Source organism: Lepidochelys kempii, chromosome 2, assembly GCF_965140265.1.
Source record: "Lepidochelys kempii isolate rLepKem1 chromosome 2, rLepKem1.hap2, whole genome shotgun sequence".
Classification (NCBI taxonomy): Eukaryota; Metazoa; Chordata; order Testudines; family Cheloniidae; genus Lepidochelys; species Lepidochelys kempii.
The window spans coordinates 239,583,522-239,605,722 of NC_133257.1; the positions used below are offsets into that span (position 1 = coordinate 239,583,522).

The window sequence follows — 22,201 nt, forward strand, 5'->3', positions numbered from 1 at the left end:
TCTGTGTCTCCTGAAATCATGGCAAATACTCTTCTTTGTGTCTGTATGTTAAGGTATCATGAAGTAAATCTCTATATCTTGGCTTAATTTGATCTGTAGCTGAAGTGTTCACAGCTCGGTAAACCAGATATTATTATTTTCAGTTTTCAGAAAGAATTTTCATTTGAGGATAAAGAAGAACTTGCTAATAGCACAAAGGACATTGATGCTAATCTTTTAGCAGTGCTTCCAAAAGGTAGGTAAAGTAAGTGTGGGTGGGTGCGCGCGCACATTGGGTAACAAAACTTAATATAGACAAATGCAAGGCACAGTTGAAACTAATAATAGGCACATGGGGCATGTAAATTAGTTTTCACCTCCCTGTGGAGGCTGTATTAATAACGGAGGAGAACAATACAGAAATTAGGATGCTCTTTTATATAAGTCATTTATTAAATCATTGCCTGTGGAGTTCAGTTTTGTTTTCCTAACTTCAAAAAGGTCAGACAGAAGCTGAAATTCAAAACTTCCTAAAGAAATTATTAGTAGAGCTAGATGAATATTTAGTATAGAAAAAGAACTTGCTTAAATTTACAAAAGAACTTTCTTTTGTTGTGTTTGCAGCCTTTTCTGTTCATCTTTAGCAACTATCCAGGTCACTGAGTTTACTGTATGCAACTCCTCACTTAACGTTGTAGTTATGTTCCTGAAAAATGCGACTTTATGCAAAATGATGTTAAGCGAATCAAATTTCCCTATAAGAACTAATGTAAAGGGGGGGGGGGGTTAGGTTCCAAGGAATTTTTTTTTTGCCAGAGAAAAGACATTATATACATATACATTATAAGTTTTAAACAATTTTAAACAAACAGTTTAATATTGTACACAGCAATGAATGATTGTAAAGCTTGGTTGAGGTGGTGGAGTAGGATGGAATATTTCCCAGGGAATGCCTTGCTGCTAAATGATGAACTAGCACTTGGCTGAGCCCTCAAGGGTTAATATGCTGCTGTTAATGTAGCCTCACACTCTACAAGGCAGCATGGACTGAGGCAGGAGGGAGGAAACACAATAGATGCAGGGCAGTAGCTGCAAACACTTCCCTGCAAAAACTGAACATGTTGATGAGCCCACGCTATCTAGCTGGAGCGCACCAATCCCTCCTCCTGACAGCACATGCACAGCTGCACTGGTGCTGACTTTCCAAAGTGCTGTGGGGTGCGTGCATGAGTAAGAGAGAGGGAGAGACTTGCAGTGCCCTTTAAGTACACTGACTGCACTTCAAGTACGTTGCCCTTTTAAGCAGATCAGCCCGTTCAGACAGGAACCAATAGCTTCCTGCAAGCTCTCCGCTCCCCCACTTCTGTCCCCGAGCCCTGTGACTGTCCCCTCCTCCACTTTGTGGAGAGGAGTTACGGAGTGGGGGGAGGGGCAGGAATAGGGGGACATCCTGACATCAGCACCCCTCTCCCCCCTGCCCTCCCCACCAAGCAGGAAGCTCCCAGGAGCAGCTCCAAGGCAGAGGGCAGGGCAGGAGCAGCATGGCAGTGGGGAGAGGGCCACCTGAACTGCTGCTGGGCAGCTGCCGAGCCACATACCTTACAGGGTATTTAGGGGAGCCGATGGGGGGGCTGTTGGCCCCCCCGGTTCTAATCCCCACAAGGAGGGGCTCCTCTTCCAGAGAATCCTGCAAGCAGTGGACAAAGCAGGCAGCTGCCAAACGACCTTATAAGGGAACACTGCGCAACTTTAAACAAGCATGTTCCCTAATTGATCAGCAATGTAACAATGAAACGTTCACCGGGACAGTGTTAAGTAAGGAATTTCTGTACTTATATAAATATTCAGTGAATTTTAAGCTTATGTGCTAGAATATCTGCACAGGGCATAGTTATAGTACATCTTATTTCAGATGAGATCCTTGGGGGGACAGCCAGGAGTGAGACAGTGTTCCCCAAGTCCCTATCTCATGCAGATAAACAATCCAGATAAGCATGTGATGGTAACCTTTGTGCCTAGAACCACTCAGGCAATTATTTGAATGTGATGAGAAAAAAAATAAACCTAAACTTCACAACGAGCAAGTAAATGCCATCTAAGCCTAATTACCCTAGGATTCGGAGTAGCAGCCGTGTTAGTCTGTATCCACAAAAAGAAAGGAGGACTTGTGGCACCTTAGAGACTAACAAATTTATTTGAGCATAAGCTTTCGTGAGCTACAGCTCACTTCATCGGATGCATTCTGTGGAAAATACAGTGGGGAGATTTATATACACAGAGAACATGAAACAATGGGTGTTACCATACACACTGTAACGAGAGTGATCAGGTAAGATGAGCTATTACCAGCAGGAGAGCAGGGGGGAAAAACCTTTTGTAGTGATAATCAAGGTGGGCCATTTCCAGCAGTAGACAAGAACATATGAGGAACCTCGGGGGGGAATAAACATGGGGAAGTAGTTTTACTTTGTGTAATGACCCATCCACTCCCAGTCTTTATTCAAGCCTAAGTTAATAGTATCCAGTTTGCTAATTAATTCCAGTTCAGCAGTCTCTCGTTGGAGTCTGTTTTTGAAGTTTTTGTTGTTGAAGAATTGCCACTTTTAGGTCTGTAATCGAGTGACCAAAGAGACTGAAGTGTTCTCCGACTGGTTTTTGAATGTTATAATTCTTGACGTCTGATTTGTGTCCATTTATTCTTTTACGTAGAGACTGTCCAGTTTGACCACTGTACATGGCAGAGGGGCATTACTGGCACATGATGGCATATATCACATTGGTAGATATGAACGAGCCTCTGATAGTGCGGCTGATGTGATTAGGCCCTATGATGGTGTCCCCTGAATAGATATGTGGACAGAGTTGGCAACGGGCTTTGTTGCAAGGATAGTTTCCTGGGTTAGTGGTTCTGTTGTGTGGTGTGTGGTTGCTTCAGGTTGGAGAGCTGTCTGTAAGCAAGGACTGGCCTGTCTCCCAAGATCTGTGAGAGTGATGGGTCGTCCTTCAGGATAGGTTGTAAATCTTTGATGATGCATTGGAGAGGTTTTAGTTGGGGGCTGAAGGTGATGGCTAGTGGTGTTCTGTTATTTTCTTTGTTGGGCCTGTCCTGTAGTAGGTAACTTCTGGGTACTCTTCTGGCTCTGTCAATCTGTTTCTTCACTTCAGCAGAGGGGTATTGTAGTTGTAAGAACGCTTGATAGAGATCTTGTAGGTGTTTGTCTCTGTCTGAGGGGTTGGAGCAAGTGCGGTTGTATCGTAGAGCTTGGCTGTAGACAGTGGATCGTGTGGTGTGGTCTGGATGAAAGCTGGAGGCATGTAGGTAGGCATAGCAGTCAGTATGTTTCTGGTATAGGGTGGTGTTTATGTGACCATCGTTTATTAGCACCGTAGTGTCCAGGAAGTGGATCTCTTATGTGGACTGGTCCAGGCTGAGGTTGATGGTTCTTGTCAACTGCTGGAAATGGCCCACCTTGATTATCACTACAAAAGGTTTTTCCCCCTCTGCTCTCCTGCTGGTAATAGCTCACCTTACCTGATCACTCTCGTTACAGTGTGTATGGTAACACCCATTGTTTCATGTTCTCTGTGTATATAAATCTCCCCACTGTATTTTCCACAGAATGCATCCGATGAAGTGAGCTGTAGCTCACGAAAGCTTATGCTCAAATAAATTGGTTAGTCTCTAAGGTGCCACAAGTCCTCCTTTTCTTTTTACCCTAGGAATGTTGCCCCTGGTAATGCCTATGCTTTCTAGCAAGGGAAATGGTTATATTTCCTTCTCCTTTAGCCATTCTACCTAAGAGATTTAAAACACCACTAGCTTCTTCAATCCTCATCACAAGTTACTTAATCAATTAGGGAGCTGTAAAAATGCCATGTGACTTGTGACCCTCACACATTTTACTGGGGAAGAAACGATGAAAAAATCCAGATAAATGGAAATGTCTGTCTGCTCACAAATAGCCTTTGAACAGAAAAGGGCTAACTTCATCAAGTGAACTATTGACTTGAGAATAATATGTAGCAGGAATAGGAAGTCACCCACACTCCAAAGCATAATATTGCAGGGCTCAGGATGTTAGTACACAGCATTCATTCCTCTTTCTAAAGAGAACAGTATTTGCCATGGTCAGACAATATAGCATGGTAGACTGGTTTGTTGCATCATGATAATGCCTGTGTTCCTCCATGCATAGTTTGTGGCAAGACATTTTAGAATGGAACACTGTTTCCCACAATGCCATTGTCAAATAACGTGGCCGATCCTGCACTCTTTCTGTAATCACTTTTGTGATGTAAAATCAATATGCATTTTTTGATGTGTGAAAAAAGCACACATTCATTGAACTGGGCACTTTTTGCAATAATTGAATAACACAGTAGAAAAATGTATTTCTCAGATATAGAATATAAGCTATCCATAATACTACTGAGCTGTAGCAGTCAATACCCCCTCAGCCTCTTCATATACTGTACCTTAATCTTTACTCTCCAAGGAGGAAAAAAATGGGCTTGACAACATGCTTAGAAGCTTAGTGGATTGGGCACTGGCTGACCAAGATGGGAAACAAGTTTGGAGTCAAAGGGCCTTTATTAAAAACACCTTGTCAGCTAGTGCCTTGTACTTTAAACTGATTGAACCATCCAGCCCAAGAAACTCTTCTGATCATAAATGTGTTGTTTAAATGCCATTTTATCATAAAAAGTGATGTAGGAACAATGGTATTGTGAGCTTCCATTCTCGCTATACACTAGGTTCTCAATACGGCTCAGCTACCAGCAGCTCTTTTTAATTTACATAGGAACTACTTAGTACTAAGCGTTTTTTTGGATAGTCTAGCTCTAGGTATCACTGACTTTTCAATATCAGATTTGTTCAGTTTTCTAATGAAAAGATGGGAGGACAGGGGGTTTCTAACTGCCAGCTGAGCAAACTCATTTGAGGCTCTAAGAGTCAAGTCTGGAAGCTTTTATACTACCTGTAATTAAAGGGTCTTCGGTAGGAATTAGGCTCTGTGACACCTGTGCAACTCTGTTATCCATAAGTGGGCCAGCACATGTCCCTGATGGCATAATCTGAAGATGGTGGAGTTTCCTAGTTATGTCTGGTATAATTTGGCCTGTAGAGCACCATAAAACCAAAAACATTTATTAGTTTACTGGATTTTCCTCAAAACAAAGAGATTTAATACGTGATTTTAGGATTATATTATGACACACATTAACTGTAAATGAGGAGTGGTGCTCTGGCAGGTGAATTTTGATCTACCAATGTGACCAAACAAGCCTATATGCCCATCCTCTGAGGGAATTGTGAAAGGTTTAATTATATTTGCTCTTAAAACGGAGCTGTAAAAACGTCACGTGACTTTAAATCTTACTTTAAATCTCTCATATCTAAAAGATTTATAGCCAAAACATGAAGGTGCTCTTACCTTAGCAAGAAGCGTGTTCCTTCCTGAATTTTTTATGATTTTGAAAAGCATCCAAGAAGAATTTTTTAACAAAATAAAAATTATTTGCCTGTTATCTTTCATCCTTGAATGACATGTAGCTGCATTGAAAGATGAATACTGCATCTGCTGAAATGGCCAGTTTGGTGTCACAGGATAAATCCTGCTAGGAAGATCAATAAATATCAAAACAAAGATAAATTCAGCGAGCCTTCAATAGAGGATAACCCATTTAGTGTCCTAACCAACATTCTAAAATCGGTTCTAATGTCAAAGGCTTGAGCTGTTGCTGAGGGCATAATGGCTGTCCCACTTAGCTACAACATAGACCATCAGTAACTATGTATGTACTTTATGCCAAAACAAAGTATGGAAGTTTCAATGTAAATTAAACATTTTACACTTTACAGATGTTTCTCTCTTCCCCCTTTCCCAAGTGTTGCACATTTTAGAGTCGTGCAGGGATAAGTTCCCCACCAAGTTACTAATTGGTTGAAGCAATATTATCCCCAAATCTGCCATGAGTGTCTGTGTGCGACGGTATAATTCTGTTTGGTCACAGAACAACAAATTAGTGAACAGGCAGGGCCTTGGCATCAGCCCCCATAGAATCACAGACCATAGTAAAAAGAGAAACCCAAGTAGATAAGGTCACAAGAGCCAGTCCGCGTCTTTAGGAGAAAAATGTTTCAACATTTTATCCAGCAAATAAGAAAACCTTGCAGTAGCTGAAAATCCGGCCTGTTTTTAAAAATTTCCCAAATAGAGAGTGTGAGGGCATGCATACTCTGAGATCTTTTTGGGGAAAGTGCTATTCAGATGTTGATCTACATACCTGAAATTGCCTTTTGGAATCTCAAGCTTGGGGAAAAATGCAAAGCAGTATAGAGTAGGTCCATGATATTTTTGTCTCCATCTTGTTTGTGAAGGTGTTGGAGAGATCCTTCATGAGCCTGATGCTCTACTCAGAACTGCTGGCTAAAGTATATATATGATTTATAGTGTGGTTAAATTGCTAAAGTTTGGCTTAAAAAAAAAAGAGACTTCCTTTGTTTTATGAAGTTGTCTTTTTGACATTTTGTAAAATTAATCAAAAATAGCTGCTGCCTGATATTGCCTGTAGGTAAATCCATCTGTAATCGGGGAAAAAACGAATGGTCAGATAGTAAACATGAGAGCTCTCTACTCTCTTTATATAACCGAAGAATTCTCTAGGGAGTCTGTGTGTAATCATTTCACTGCTTCTTTTAATTGCATATAAAATTGTGGCCGGGGATGAAGAGGTTGTAAGGGAAAGAGGTCTTCTGACCAGCTTGAAATGGTGTAGTGTGTGTTTTGTTTTTTTAAATTTTGCCCAAGTTGTGTATGTATAACTAGTAAATAATGTGGAAAAGGCCTAAATAAATTTGAAGCAGAATTCTGAAGGACTAGTCTTTAAGGTAGGTGATGTCTGAGGTGAAGCTGTTTATTTAAGCAAAATATTAGTTAAAGGAACTTAATTTCTTCAGTCTTGATTAACTAGCTATAAGACTAAATGAGTAGTTTCAGTAGATGCTCCAGGCTCTTTCTCCCTTACTTTTAATTTCACTTCTCCCCTACCCATCATCTTTAAAGGTCTTGTATTGCAACAACCACTTACAAATTGTACTTAAGGTGCTTCAGCTGTACCTCCAGAACTATTTATTTAGCTCAGTTGTCAGTCACTGTTTAAAACCAACTGGACCTTGTTGATCACCGGGGTCTGACCTGTAGTCCCACATGGCATTTCAGCACACATTATCCTCATTAGGCAATCAGAGCAACATATACTAAATGAATGCTTTAAGAAAACAAAATAAAGTGGGTGTAGGTGAGGCGTGGATTAATTTAAATCACTGATTTTAGCTGTGACTTCAAATCAGCAAGCAGAAAACCTTGATTTAAATAATCAGTTTTCAGCATCTTTGCATTGGTGGTACTTAGTTATTTTCCCAAGGAAAGGTTGATTTTTTTTTCAAGGGTTGGGTGCAATTAAAACACATTGATTTGCACCTTAATATAGTCTTTACACTAAATTTTGGTGCTTTATTTTACTGACAAGGAAGATATACTATATTTATACACATTTATTTAAGCATATATATAACTTGCATCTATTTATAAAGTATTCTCTGTAGTTAGTGAATTGAACTGATTGTTTCTGGTCACCATGTCCTTCAGGATTTTAGATCTAGTAGATCTCATCTTCTCACGCCTAATTTTTATTCATGGTTTAGAAGAGGGGGGTGGAAAAGCATTTCTGCTTTTTCAACTCCTATCATTTTCTAAACATTGGATGAACTAGTCATTGAACTGAAATAGTTGAATAAACTGAAATGGAAAAAAAATCACTGCACCTGCAGAAGAGGCTACTGCTGTCAAAAGCAGATTTAGCACTTCAGCAAACTCTGATTCCAGCTATGTAGTCAGTGACTTCATCCCATTCAGTGGTTTGACTTTCTTTAAAACTTGGCAACACACATGTAATGCTTAATATTTTTTAATGATTTTAATAGATTTAGTAAATGTAGGCCTTAACACAGGTTGTTATAATTTCAAATTTAATTTTAAAATTAAAATATATAATATAATATAAAATAAACCTGTATTTAATTTAGTCAGATTTTTTTTAAAAAAAAATCTTTTTAAAAATCCATTTTTCTCTGACTTTGAGGGAAGCCTGCCCATAAAACCTCCACTCTCATTATCCAGCTATCCTCGCCTTGTGTTTAACATGCAGTTATCTAAAACTAAGAATTCAACTTTGCTAGGGTTCATCCTTTCATAATCAATATATCTTAAGCTGTATGCCTACAGAAAACTTGACAACTGATATGTCAAGCTCGTATGTTGAGACAACTACCTCTCATGCTGATCATTATTGTGTCATTGTTTCCATTTGCTTTCTCTGTATCCACCTGTTGTCTCTTGTCTTCTACTTAGATTGTAAGCGTGTTGTGTTTTGTACAGCACCTAGAACAATGGAACTCTGATCCAGGACTAGGACTCATAGGCACTACTACAATATAATTAAAAAATAAATAAAAAAGTAGATTTTTGCATGTTGTCTTTATTTTGAACCTCATAGTCCTGTGTTTAAACACTATCCATTTCTTTATGGCCACAGAAAAGGAAAGTTAACATATGCCACTTATGTTGCAACCCACATTGCCTATTATACAAAGCCATTATGTAGAACATTTAAAGTTTCAACCCATCATTCCCCTAACACTCCCTGCCCCTCTCTCAAAATACACTAAAATAAAATACATTTTTTTTTAAGCAAACTACACGTGGCTGGCCATGAGACTATATTATATCCAAAGTCCAATATTTAAACCAAAGATTGATGATAGTGCACACTGATAAGTGTTAGTCTACTCATGCTTTCATACAGAAATCCTGCAACCAATCTAAGACCTTGTGGTGAGTCCGGTACACTGTGATTAATATATTTTTCTTTAAAAAAAAAAAAATGATGGGATTGAATCCCACACTATTACTGCTGTAACATTTTTACACCAGTTGGTATCAGATCATCCTGAATAGTGATATCCAGGATATACTGTCTATAAGGTTGCAGTGTTTTGTTAGTTAATAGTGCTCCATATCCATTTTAGTTTAATTTTAAAGTGAATTTTGGTGCTTGAGGGAAGCTCTGTTAAGAGCACTGAGGGCTGAGATATCTGTCCTTCAAACAGGTGACTTCGTATACAAATTGCCCAGAATACCTTACATCTGTGCTTTGATCCTGGTCTGATTAGATTACTCTGGACCAATATTTAAACTCAACAATCTTCATATTGAATTTGATCAGGGAGGCTAATATTGGAGATAACTGGGGAAATCCACCTGATCTTATTAAACGTTTGGTTTTTTTCCTTTTGAAGAGTATGCATGCTATGGCAGACCACAAAAATGATTTTTAATGGTGGAATGGGAATCCAGCAACTGACTTTTCCATTTTCCAGGGATCTCCTTTTTAATTTGAAGTTGCTTGTTTCTGTGAGTTACAGCTGCATCATACAACTTCTCTCTGTGATGCTATCACAAATTCCAATCTACCATTTGACTGTCTGTTATATTGATAGCATCACATGAGCGCTTCTATTTAAAAACAAAAAACAAACCTGCACACCAAAAAAGTATCAACATAAACCCTGAAAAGCACAAAAGACACACAACTTCAACATATTGTTTTATATATAGCTATGATATATGTCAAGGTCAATCTGAACACTATAGAACAAGTGCTTGGACCATGTCCCGGAAGTTCCTGTGCAACAGTCTTCCACACCATTTTAGCAACCACTGATAATTCATGCACCACTAGGATCAGAAATTCACATCTTGTTCCCATTGAGAGCTAAATTTCCAAACTTACAGGGAGTGGGAAGGGCATCTAGTTTCTAGCACTAGCGGTTGGCCAAAAAACTGGTTGAGAAAAGCCAGTGGAAAGGAACAAAGTGAGGGAGAAGAAGCCCAGTGCAATTTGAATGGTGCATATTGGTAATGCTTGTTACCTTATGTCCCACCTAAACTACAAGGACTAAATCTGGTAAGCTTACTTTTGCAGCCGTGTAGAACATTCTCTTCCTGTTCTAGCAGTTCACAAGAAGTCAGGCGTGTTCTCCTCACCCCCCACCCCACACACACACAGGTTCAGGACTAAATAGAGCAAGTCTCACTTTGGCCCTCTTTAATTTTCAATCCCTGTCTAAATGAGGTAAGGATAAAGGGGCAAGAAGTGGTGTAATGCTTTAATACAGTTGCCTTTCACTTGCAGAGATCTTTCAGGTATGCAGGTAGGTATGTTCATCACCCATACTGTGCAATGGAAGTTAAGTCCAAATGCGCATTCATGTTACTAAATACTAGTGGTACGTTCTAAAACCTCCTCTTCAGGGACTTAATGCTGCTATAAAATTGAGTTCTTGGATGAATGCCAGCCTTTATCCTGGAAGCAAATATTTTAAAATATGGTTAATCTTGTCGTTCCATAAATTGAATATTTATTTTTATGTTGATTTATTGATCATACTTACTATGGCCGAGACCCTGAGTTGACACTGCTGTATTACTAACCAGACCTCATTTCTACAATACATCAGTCTGTGTATTTATGTAATACAGTTGCCGCACCTAAATGGAAGTCACAGGAAAAGAAGTAAATTACCAATTTTAGGTAAAACAAAACCCTAAACTTTATGTAAAGAAGCAGCAAGTCTTTTAAATATCAGCGGCAAGGTCAAGCCACTCTATATTAAAACCAAATCAGAGGTCTGCATAGTGATTCAGCTTTTAGTCCTATACTATTGCAAAGGAAATCAGGCTTCTAGCTTGTCACTCCCCAGCCCCTGTGGTAGCATACATGGAGTTTGTTGCCTGGTGAAAAGAAATTGTGCCACATTTATTTATATAGCATCTTTTTGTTCAAAGGGGTTTACAAATGTTGACTGAAACTGTGTACGTAGGGATTACTTCACCCATCACTGAAATGCTAGTGAAATGACAGGAGATGAAATGTGATAGTTGTCTAACAGCAGGTAACACTATTAAACAGTTTAGGATAAGAAGTAAATATTTATAGGGGGAAATTATCTAAGCAGACTGTAACTAACAAAGTAGGAAAATCACCAGGGTACTGGGGTTAACTCTGGGAAGAGTTGGTAAAAAGTACTATGTGGTCTTTGGCCACAAGTCATCAGGACTCTTAGGGCTTGTCTAGACTAGGATTAAATGGATTGACTTGGTGTGTTTTTAAAAATTTATTAGCCAACACATTTAGCTAATAGTAAAAATACAAGTGTAGACAGACCAACCTGTATTAACATATTAGCTCATTGTGATGTCACCTAAATTACCCATCAAGATTAACCTCAACCAATTAATGTGTTAACAACTTTTAAAACACTAGTGTAGACAGGGTAAATTTGTATTTTAACGTGTTCTTAAAATACCATGTTTTAACCTAGTCTAGCTAAACCTTTAGAGGATTCCCTGGTATTTACTACAGTATGTGCAAAATGTGTTTTAAGGAGGCTAGTAAATGAGGAACCCAAATAGGAAATGTTTACCTACAAGTGACTGGTTATGTGAAAACCTACTTTTCTAGACTATTCCTTCTTGCTCTGATGCTTAAAATAGAAGCTTATAGAGATCCTGCTGTGATGCCTGAGAATTCCTAATTTATAAAAGGTACACTGCATCATTTTTTCTTTTTCTTTTTAGTTTCAGAATTAAGAAAACTCTTTGAACCAAACAAGCAAAATATTTTGGAAATGAAAAGGTAAAATAGCCTTTTGTCTAACTGCTGTAAAATACAAATAATTTAGCAATATAATTATTTTGTGACTTCCTCTAGAAACTATCTCCAAATCCTTAGATAACGTTTACACATTTTCTTCCATCTTTTGCAGGAAAGAGAGGATCGCCAGACGTTTAGAAGGAATTGAAAATGATACACAGCCCATCCTCCTACAAAATTGTCCTGGATTAGTTACCCACCGTTTACTAGAAGAAGATACACCAAGATATATGCGTGCAACAGACCCATATAGTCCCCACTTTGGTAAGAAATATGTTTACATATATATATATATATATATATATATATATATATATATATATATATATATATATATATATATATATCTCAATCTCAAACTGATATTGCTGAAGTACTTCATGCTTGGTATGTTATCGAGCTTGCAGTAGCAGATACACAGTTCTCACACTTAATGGTTTGCTTTCAGAGAGAACGCTGTCACAGATGCTTTCAAATTGCTTTTCAGTTTTCTGTCTGGCTTTGATTTATTTTTGTACAGAATCTCTGTTCTCTCACTATTTTAGAAAGAGACATTGGTTGTATTTTTAAAATCTGTGAGTTATTATAAGAATCCTAACTTCCTTTTGAAGGTGAAATACATGCTCAGTATTCAGGAGCATTTACTTCACGTTTCTCATTCATTGTATGTGTTTTGGAGATGTCAGTGCAAGAAGTAGAGGGTTATTTTGGAGTAGTTCATGGCAGTAGCCATAAACAGTTTTGCTAGTTAATTTTGAATCGCAAAAACCTATAATAACTAAAAAGAGTAAGTCACACTATATACGTTTGAAGCCTGCTTACTGAATGGCAAGTGTGATACTCCAAAGAGATTTGAATATTTTCAGTAAAGTGTGAATTCAGGACAAGTCACTAAATCCCTCTTAATTATTCTACTTACATACTTTTTGTAGGAAGATCAAATGAAGAGGAGGAAATTTCAGATTCTTCTGTAGAAAAACAACCTAGGTCATCCAGGTATCGAGCAGAACCTACAGGAGCACATTCAGAGCCTACATATAGCGCAGGAGCTATGGATACCCAGGGACTTGAGTCTAAAGCAGAAAGAATAGCTAGGTACAAGGCAGAGAGGAGACGCCAGCTAGCAGAAAAATATGGATTGCCCTTAGAATCTGAGGGAGATTCTGAATATTTATCCAGGTATACCAGGGCAAGAAAAGATCCTGACACTGGTGAAAAAAAAGAAGTAAAAAGTAACAAGCAGAAGGATGAAAGCAAGGAGTATAGTTCCCTGTACTCCTCCAGGTCTGAGAATAAGGAATCATGGAGTACTGCTTCTGAATCAAAGGAATACTCCTTCCATGAAAAAGACAGCATTCCAGATAGAGAGGAGCTTTCAAACTTGGAGAATAAAAGAGCACAGGATGTTAGTGCTCCTGGACAGGCTCAGAACTTGTCATCAGAAGTGGATGGTTCTGCATCCTTTTCATATTCTGAGCAAGAATCCTCCTTTAAGGAAGTGCCAGTGTCACCAAAGCAAACTTGCAGGGCATCCCTTTCTTCACCAAAGCAGCCAGTTTCACCAAGTCATTCACACAATGACCAGCTCTTGTACAGTGACACCAGACAAGGGTAAGCATGCTTTTACTATACTGGTATCCTTTGACCTTCATAAAAATCTCTCTACAATACAGACAAGACTTAAAGATGATGTACCTGAATAAGCAAATTCTCTGCTGGTGCTAACGTCTTGTGTGCCTTGAGCTGAAGATACTCATTGTCAATCTTGTAAACCTGGATTACTATGCTTACATGCAATAAGGTTTTACAAGTCCATGTGAGTGTTTGCTGAGTGCTGATTAGATTTAAGCTACAGTAACAAGAAGGTCCTTTTATGAAAATAAACTATCTTTTTTTAAGAGATTTCTGGAGAAATGAAGAATGGGGTGGTTACAGTACTACATTTGTTGCATTTTGAAAATGTTTATTTATTGTTTGATCTAGAAAACACTTTCAATTTAAATGTATTTACTTCATATTCAGTATCTTTTTTTAGTAAAAGTAAATTTTCTATATTATTTTCTCTCTATGAAGAGGAGTTTTTTGCCAATATTAAATAGAAGTTGCCTGTTTCCGTAGCCTGCAAATGAAAGTCTTAAACTAAAATGTATGTTGGGTAGGTTGAAAAGAATTGTCCGACAGTTGTAAAAAATTAGGGCCATGGGATTTAGGCAAATTCTGATTCTGCTGGTAGTCTCATACAGCATATAAATGTTGCTTTATGAGATCCTGCATATATTGAGTTCCAGAACACTTGAGATGTAAACTTTTCCACTCTGTCTTCCCCACATAAGTTTTCACATACTCTTATGACTCGAGAAATCTGATATTTGGTGGATAGGAGATCAAATTAATTTCCCAGTCTTCATTTGAGAGCTGCAGCATAAGATTGCTGATGTTACTTTGAAGTCTGAGAGCCTCATATGCTTTATTGTAGCAAATGAAAGCAAAGTCTCACTAGTAATTCTCTAAATACTTCATCTTCGAACAACTTCTTCCCCTAAAAATATGCATCTTTAGTTGTTTGGCTCCCTGAAGGTTAATATAAGCGAATGTATTGCAGGCTGTAAAGAAACAAGATGAAATGGAGACATCCAGTAACAGTAGTTTGACAGTGTACCATCTAAAAAATGGACAGTAAGCTGTTGTCAGTAAGATTTAGCTGTGCTAGGTAATCTTGACTACTTCAGAATAATTTACATGAACTAATATAAGTGGAATGATTCGTGAGGTTTATGTAAATTTAACCAGCAATGGGAAAAGATTATTAAAATCAAGTTAATTTGATTTAGTATATTGTATCTTCTTAATGAAGTTATTAAATTCAAATGAGAGAAGTAAAACTCCTCAGAGTCTTTAAATTCTTCCTAAATTCCTCGTTTTGTGGTATTTATGTACCTTTCAAGTAGTGTAAGGAAAGTGTCCCCTATCCCCTCCCAGTCAAAGGCTGTAGTATGAATGTCTCTTTTCGGTTTCCCTTTTCCTGCCGGTAGATGGATGCAGCCAGCTATCAATTATCCATATTCACTACACTTGTGCAATTTTGCTTATTTCCCCTTTCTGTTTCACATAGGACAGGACTGATGATAGTACAGGCAGTCCTTGACTTTGACGTTCGACTTACAATGAAAGGCAGTTACGATGTTTCTGAATTGACACCCTGATTCGATTTATGACAATTGGTTTCAACTTTATGATTCTCGGTCCCACAATGGAGTATACTGTGGTTCCGAGGTACAGCGTTTCAACTTTCGAAGCAATTTTCAGGAACCAATTGTGTCGTAAGTCTGAGGACTGCCTGTACTTCTAATATTTTAGAGCCTTGAAAACTCAATTTTTAAGATAGCTTCCTTTATGCATCTGCATACAGCTGTCTTTGGATACTCCACTTAAGCAAAAGTCTGAGAGGAAAAGTGCTCATCTAAGGGAGCTATCAGGAGAAAGTTGAGAAGACCGAGACTGTGTTATTATATATGCAAATAACTGCACTGCAGACTTTTGACCTGCTATTACATTCTACTGAGATGTTTCAGGGAGCCTGGTCCAACAGAAGGTCTCAGCCGAGCACTGCACACTTCTATGTCGAGCTTTATTCAGTTAATCTAAAGATAAATCACTCCTGACTAATCCTATTACTAATAGGAACAATTAAAGTGTGAGCCCCCAGGACTCTTCCTTCTCTGGTTTATAAATCCCTGAAGCTAAAGGAGTGGACCAAATTCTAGCCTTAAAAAAGGCACAGAAATTAGACTGTCACTCTTCAAAACCAAGAACCTGTCCACTTCAATTTGAGGTTCTTGTTCTCCCCGATAATAAAGTAAACTTAGTGCATACAGCCATGAGGAGATGCTTTTAGAATAACCCTCTCTTCCATGTTTTTTACCACTTTCCAGCTCCAGAACATGTTATTTCAGCTTTCCCACCACTGTAGGATGGTGGGAAGACCAGACTATGTTCCTGGTAGAACAACGTAAAGATCTGTTTGAGAGTAGAAAACTGGCCCTAAAAAGTAAATTATTTGTATTTACCTGAGGCTGTCTTATCTTGCCATTGTTTTGTTTCCTGTGGGTTCCCCCCTACTCTGGTCTGGCTTAATCCTTTGAGTTTAAATGGACAGCAATACAAAATTGAACAGGAACGCTAAGGCTATGTCTACACTACAGCCTATGTCCGCAAAACTTATGTCACTCGGGGGTGTGAGTATTCCACCCCCCAAACTATATAAGTTGCGCCAACATAAGCGCAGATATGTCCAGTGCTATACTGGTGGGAGAGCTTCTTCCGCCGACATAGCTTCTGCTGCTCGCGGAGGTGGGTTTTTTATCCCGACGGGAGAGTTCTGTCCCATCAGCATAGGGCATCTTTACCACATACGCTGCAGCGCAGGGTTACAGGAACAATTTGCATAGTGGGGGTGCTGAGAGCCATTGAACCAAGCTCTGAACCAAGCTCTAAACCCTGTATATGATGGAAACCATTTCAAGCCAGGGAGTGCGCAACACCCCTAGTTCCAGCACCTATATTGCAGCAGTGCAACGGTGTATGCATAGACATGGCCTAACGCACACAATATTCAGAAAACTAATGTGAATGTCTTCCAGTTCAACATAATAGGCTTTAAAGAATTCAGAACTATTTTTAAGAAATACTTATAGTTGTTTCAGGAGGGTAAATAAGCTGTTGTCTCGTGCAGTCTGTTCTACTAATGTTGCAATGTTGTATTCTCCATCAAGTTTGAATATGCAGGTATGACTAAAAATCAGTTTGCCTGGTGTAGAGCTTTGAAAATCAGAGTTTAAAATTTCAGTGTTCTTTTAACTTTTGTGTTCAGCTGACTTAAAATTTAAAAACAAATACAGCTTGCCTAGAACAAATATGAACATTTTGTGACTTCCTGTGTTAAGAAGGTTTGATTATTAATTCTATTTCCATCACTGAGCAGGCAAAGCCCGCACAAAGATATTCTTTGATATTGGCTGCATTTAAAAAAAATAACCTGTCATCACCTGTCAAATTATCATGCAATAACCCACATTTTTAACATGGTTTACTTACGTTTGACTGCTCTTTTCAAAGGACAAGAGATTGAATACAAATGCTCCTTGCTCATGCCCATTGTGATAAATGCCAGAATATATACTAACAAGCTAAGAGGAAGTTTCGTTGTTTCAAAGCAACCAAATCTCTGCTGGGTCAACGCCCCATGGAGTGCTTTGAAAGGCTTTTTCCACCCTTTGTGTGCAACTCTCTTTGGTGATCTTAATAAGATGAAAAACAAAAATTGTTTTAACAGTAAGGGGTAGATTTTAAATGAGAGATGGGGAGAAAGTCGTAATGGTTGAGGTTTCAGACTGAACATTATAAATAGACAGATTTATTTACAGAACCTATACATGATTTCCCTGGGATCTTTTTATCTGACCCTTATAGGAAGGCAAAATAACAGAGTTTTTAATGAGTTTAAGGCTTACTCTAAATTCTTTTCAATTTAATAAAGATCCTTTTGCCAAATTCAGCTGTTAAAGCAGTGTGTAAATCCAGAGTGACTCTACTAAATCATAAAGAGCTACTCCAGATTTACACTAGTGTAACTGAGCAGAATTTGGTCCATTATGCCTTTACATTGCATTTTGTACATAAACTTCATCATTGTCTAAAAAGGTATATGATCTTCTATGGAGGTTGGACTCTTTGTGGATATTATAGATATTGAATGCATCTGTGAAAGAGTGCAGTGGTATATCAGTTGTTTCATGAAGGGCTTTTGAAGCCTTCAGTGCTTTCAGATTTCAGTAGGCGCTCATATATTGTTTCCATTTTGGAGTCTGATGCAAAAAGTATTAGGCCAAGAATGTGTTTCTTTGCTCGTTTAGAGTATTTTAACTCTTCCCACTTTATCCTAAAAGACCGCATACTCCCCACTCAGTGGGGTGGGAGTTACTGGATCTGAACTCCCTGAAACCTAGCATATTGCTCTCAGAGGAGGGGGTTTTCTGATGTTCACTGTCCTTATGCAAGAATTTCATGTAAGCTATGGTAGTACATTCTCCTAGCTTCATTAAACTTGTGTTTATTTGGGGCTAAAGATCTTTTGGTAGACTTTAGTTCTTTAGATTGCAAATAGAAGGAATAGTCCAACAGTAATCCTATGTACAATATAGTGCTTCTGTCCATGTAACTTATATAAAATGTCAAACCAGGAAGTAACATAAAATTACTTTCTATGTAGCTTCCTAATGATGATTTAGATGTGGCTGTCCAGGTTCTGAACAATTTGAGCATGGTTAGTTAAATGAATTGACAGAATGTTTAGGCTTCTGTGTGTTTTCAGAGGGGATGGATCACTTGATCATTACCTATTCGGTTCAATCCCTCTGAAGCACCTGGCATTGGCCACTGTCAGAAGACAGGATACTGGGCTAGCTAGACCTTTGGTCTGACCAGCATGGCTGTTCTTATGTATTCTTTTGTATGTAAAGGTGGTTATTTGATAAATTATCATGCAAATTTGTTAAAGTTAGAAGTGTGCAGTGTCAGTACTTCATAAACCAAGACTTTATAATTGAGAAATTTGAAAACAGTTTTAAGATTAAGACGGGGAGGGAATGAGTGTGCATGTATTGTCGTCTTACCAGAAAGTTATCTGAAATTCTGTTTTCTATAGTAGTACAGGGAAAGCAAAACCTGAATGGTTTCTTCAGAAAGATTCAGAAGGGGACACACCTTCACTTATCAGCTGGCCCTCCAGGTATCCTAGAATGTAGCTGTGTGGCTAATAATCGGATTATACATATTGTTATTGACTTCCCTCTCCTTCTCCTTTCCCATTCCCTCATTTAACATTTGTCTTTTATATCCTTTAACAGCAGTGAATCAGAAAATACTATTTCTGTTCAGTAAACTGCTGCGGAAACTTGTTTCTCGAGCATCTGCTTTTTGTCACTTATAACTAATTGATGTTTTCATGAAGAACTAGACATGCCCCTAATGTTTTCTTCACAGCTATTATGATATTGGTCTTCGGTTAACTTCTTATCTTATCTCCAGCCTGTTCTTGGCCATTTTCCTCCCCCCACTTGCACTCTGCAAGCCAACAGATTTTTGTATTACAAAATGCTTTATGCCCTGAATGCAGGATTTGACTAAAAATAAGACTTTATCGTTTTATTTTTTAAGAATAGAGTGGGGGAGGAGGAGTAAAAATGAAGCCACTGGAAAGACAAAACAACCAAATTCAGAGCTACAAATAGTTGCTACTCTCCAGTTTGACAGAACATCAAAAGAGTTCACAACTGGAAAAATGCTTTCTGGGGAGGAGTCTTCATTGCATTTCAGACTGTTAGTTAAACTAATTATCTGACTCTGAAAACCTCACCAGTGACTGTTCTGAGTAATTGGTGGGTGCATAATACCCTAAAAAAGCATTTTTTTTTAAGCTTTGAGAATGAGCGCTCTTATTCGTGTTTTGAAGTAAGTCACTGTGAGGTGCTTTGTTTTAAAATGGACCAGTCCTCATAAGAGAGAGAAAATATTAAGCAGATGGAAAGGGTGATGTTTCAAGTAGTTGGAGATATAATGGATTATACTAGCGCTCAAAAGCATTAGTTTATTTTTTTTAATCTTGTTTTTATGTAAAATAAATTCTGCAAGTAGGAAAAATCTGTTGGTAGCAAGCCTTGAATTGCACTTACTTGAGGGTTGGAATATCTGTTAATTGCCACTAAATAGTTAGTTTGGTACTGTACATGAGCTTTTCCCAACCTTAGGGCAAAAAAACACCTTACTGATTACTAGCTGCATGGTGGGTGTGGGGAAATAGCTTTCGATTTTAATTTTTTATATGACATTTTAAAATGTTATTCAGCTGTCTCACTGACTTGCACTTTTTGTGGTTCTAAAAATTATGCTAGAGATGTGTTACAATTATGTGGTTATGTGTAGGACAAATGCTGCCCTCAGGTGCTTATTATGCTTAGCTCCTGTTGATGTCAGTGGGAGCCAGCAGCCGGCATCCAGAGGCAGAATATGGCTTGTATTTGTGCATGTACATCGTAAAGGTTGAACAGAATTGCTAGAAAATAAACCAAAGTGGGATAAGTTTCAGTACATTCTCAGAAATTTAGCATATTGGGATGTGGTGAAACTTTTCTAAAATGTTCATACAATGTAAGTTCCTGTACAAACCCACAAAGAGTGACAACCATTCTGGGCTTCCATTTTCTACTGACATGTTTTTCATTTTTAGAGAGGCTCCTTAACATTATTTGGTTTCATTTATCAAGATAGATAAAGTTGTGTGCCACATTTGAAATGCTCCCATTTCTGAGGTTCACATGGAGATTTTGACTTGTCTATGTAACATATTCTGTAACTTTTTTTTTTTTTGAAGGGATATGGGGAGATACCAAGATGTTTGACTAATTTGTTTCAAAGTGAGCAAGGATCAGTATGTTGGTAGCTTAACAGTACATATAGCAAAAGGAGGTCAGAATTTCACACTAACGACACCCTTCCAAAAACTATATTTTTTAGAAAGCAACTCTTAATTCTCTATTTTGAACAATATGAAAATGTATTACGTTCAACAAAGGAGTGGAATTGTGATTAATAGGAACCTGCTCTAAATTTGATTCCTTGCTCAGTTATCTTTCTGAAAGGTCACACATGTACTAGGTGCCTGTAAAATAATTTAAAATGTCCTTAAGTCTGGTGTTAATGCCAAGATTTTAACATGGGGAGGTTGTTTCAAAGTATATCCTTAAAATACTTAGATGCTTATCTTTTTATTTTGTTTACTATATGATGTTGCTCTCTGTTCCCACAATTGATATATGTTTTCCCCAAAACTAGTTATTGCTGGTCACAGCTTTAATCCTTTTTCTTTCTTAAAGAGTAAAAGTTAGAGAGAAACTGGTGAAAGAGGAAAGTGCTCATGGAAGCCCCGAACTTGTCACAGACCCTGTATCTCAGAAAAAATCTCATCCAGTGCCAGTTGATTACATGCCTCTTCAGTCAGAAACTTCTTCCTTTCATAGGGTTGCCACCCAGACACTCAGTTCAGTCCGCCAACCGATACATGGATATATTCAGCCTGCTGGTGTTGCTCAAACTGCCAAACTGATGGCAACAGAAGATCCAGAAAATATCTCAATTAGTAGCCTCTTATTACCAGACAATGCCAGCATCATGACAAAATCCCCACCAGCCACTGCATTGGAAAAGGAAAAAAGTAACATACTTCAGAATTATGGCTCAAAGCCTGACGAATGTCCTTTGGGGACAGAACAGCTTTTGAAAAACAGAAAACCAATTTTGCCATCTGAGGTTCTCAGGCAAGGGAAGAGCAATGAAGACCATTTTAGAGCAAGTGAATTTGACAAGGCTACTGTTCCCTCCTCTCTTATAAGCAAGCTAAAGGCTAACTCATCAGAGCTTCAGAAAGAGCAAGAGTGTACTAATCACCAGGTGCCTGAACCCCATTTTAAGACTCATGAGAACACTGAAAGGAGTGAGACCGTTATGTACATACAAAGTGGATCCATATCATATTCTGCTAAGGCGAAAGGTCAAGCTCAGGAAGTGTCTACAATGAAGCATAAACTCCTGACTCGCTCAATGTCTGATTATACTGGTTCTCCTAAGCCAGAGGCTTTAAACAGTAAGGAAACTGTTACGAGAAAGGAGATGGTGTTCCAGAGTGCTGAAGCAAATGTGTCCAATGGTGAGATTGGCATGGTTGACACAAAAGTCTCTGTTGCTCAACTCCGTAATGCCTTTCTGGAAACTATCAATGCCCACAAGAAAACTGAACTGTAGGTGACCATTTCAGAAATATTTTCGTGTGACACTTGCACGCCCTTGGCAAAATGACAAACTCAACATCAGTAGTGTTCTGCATTAAACCACACAGCTTAGCTCTCACCAGTGTGTATTGGAGGCTGAATCAGCCTGAATCTGCTCTTATGCTTCTGCTTGCTACTGCAAGTTACGATGTTGGGTAGCTGGAATGTTTGCTATACTTCTGTGCATGTTACTGTAGGAGCATGCAGAGTGATCTTTAGTGGATTGTTTTGGTGGGATGCCTATATCTGTGCTTTACTTTTCTCTTCTATTCTCTTTTCTTTGCACTTTCTATCATATGATTAAAAGTGAATCTCGATTTGAGATGTCAACATCAGGTACTGATTTGTCTGCCAATACTGAACCTGAAAGAGTGTCACGAAGGCCAAGGCGCTATTTTTCTCCTGGTGAAAGTAGGAAAACTTCTGAGAGATTTAGAACTCAACCAATCACTTCAGCAGAACGAAAGGAAACAGATAGGTAGGCATGTGTGAGACTGTATGTAGTGTTCTGGTCCACGTAAATACGAATGAGTTTAAGAAGAGAATTTTCTCACAGTAATGTT

At 38.3% G+C, this 22,201-nt stretch overlaps 1 protein-coding gene across 16 annotated transcripts in view; it reads left to right on the top strand.

Moving 5' to 3' along the window:
- The window catches only part of SVIL (supervillin), a 222,638-nt gene that overhangs the window by 133,460 nt on the left and 66,977 nt on the right, over nt 1-22,201 (top strand). For 6 of the 16 annotated variants that reach the window (XM_073334383.1, XM_073334384.1, XM_073334377.1 and 3 more), the window contains 7 exons: nt 144-235; nt 11,682-11,739; nt 11,870-12,021; nt 12,690-13,368; nt 18,461-18,544; nt 20,688-21,608; nt 21,946-22,116. In XM_073334383.1, coding sequence (XP_073190484.1) covers nt 11,732-11,739; nt 11,870-12,021; nt 12,690-13,368; nt 18,461-18,544; nt 20,688-21,608; nt 21,946-22,116 — 2,015 coding nt within the window. In that variant the 5' untranslated portion in view covers nt 144-235; nt 11,682-11,731. The remainder of the gene's footprint in view (nt 1-143; nt 236-11,681; nt 11,740-11,869; nt 12,022-12,689; nt 13,369-18,460; nt 18,545-20,687; nt 21,609-21,945; nt 22,117-22,201) is intronic. The other 10 variants (XM_073334376.1, XM_073334390.1, XM_073334382.1 and 7 more) reach the window with 7 other exon arrangements.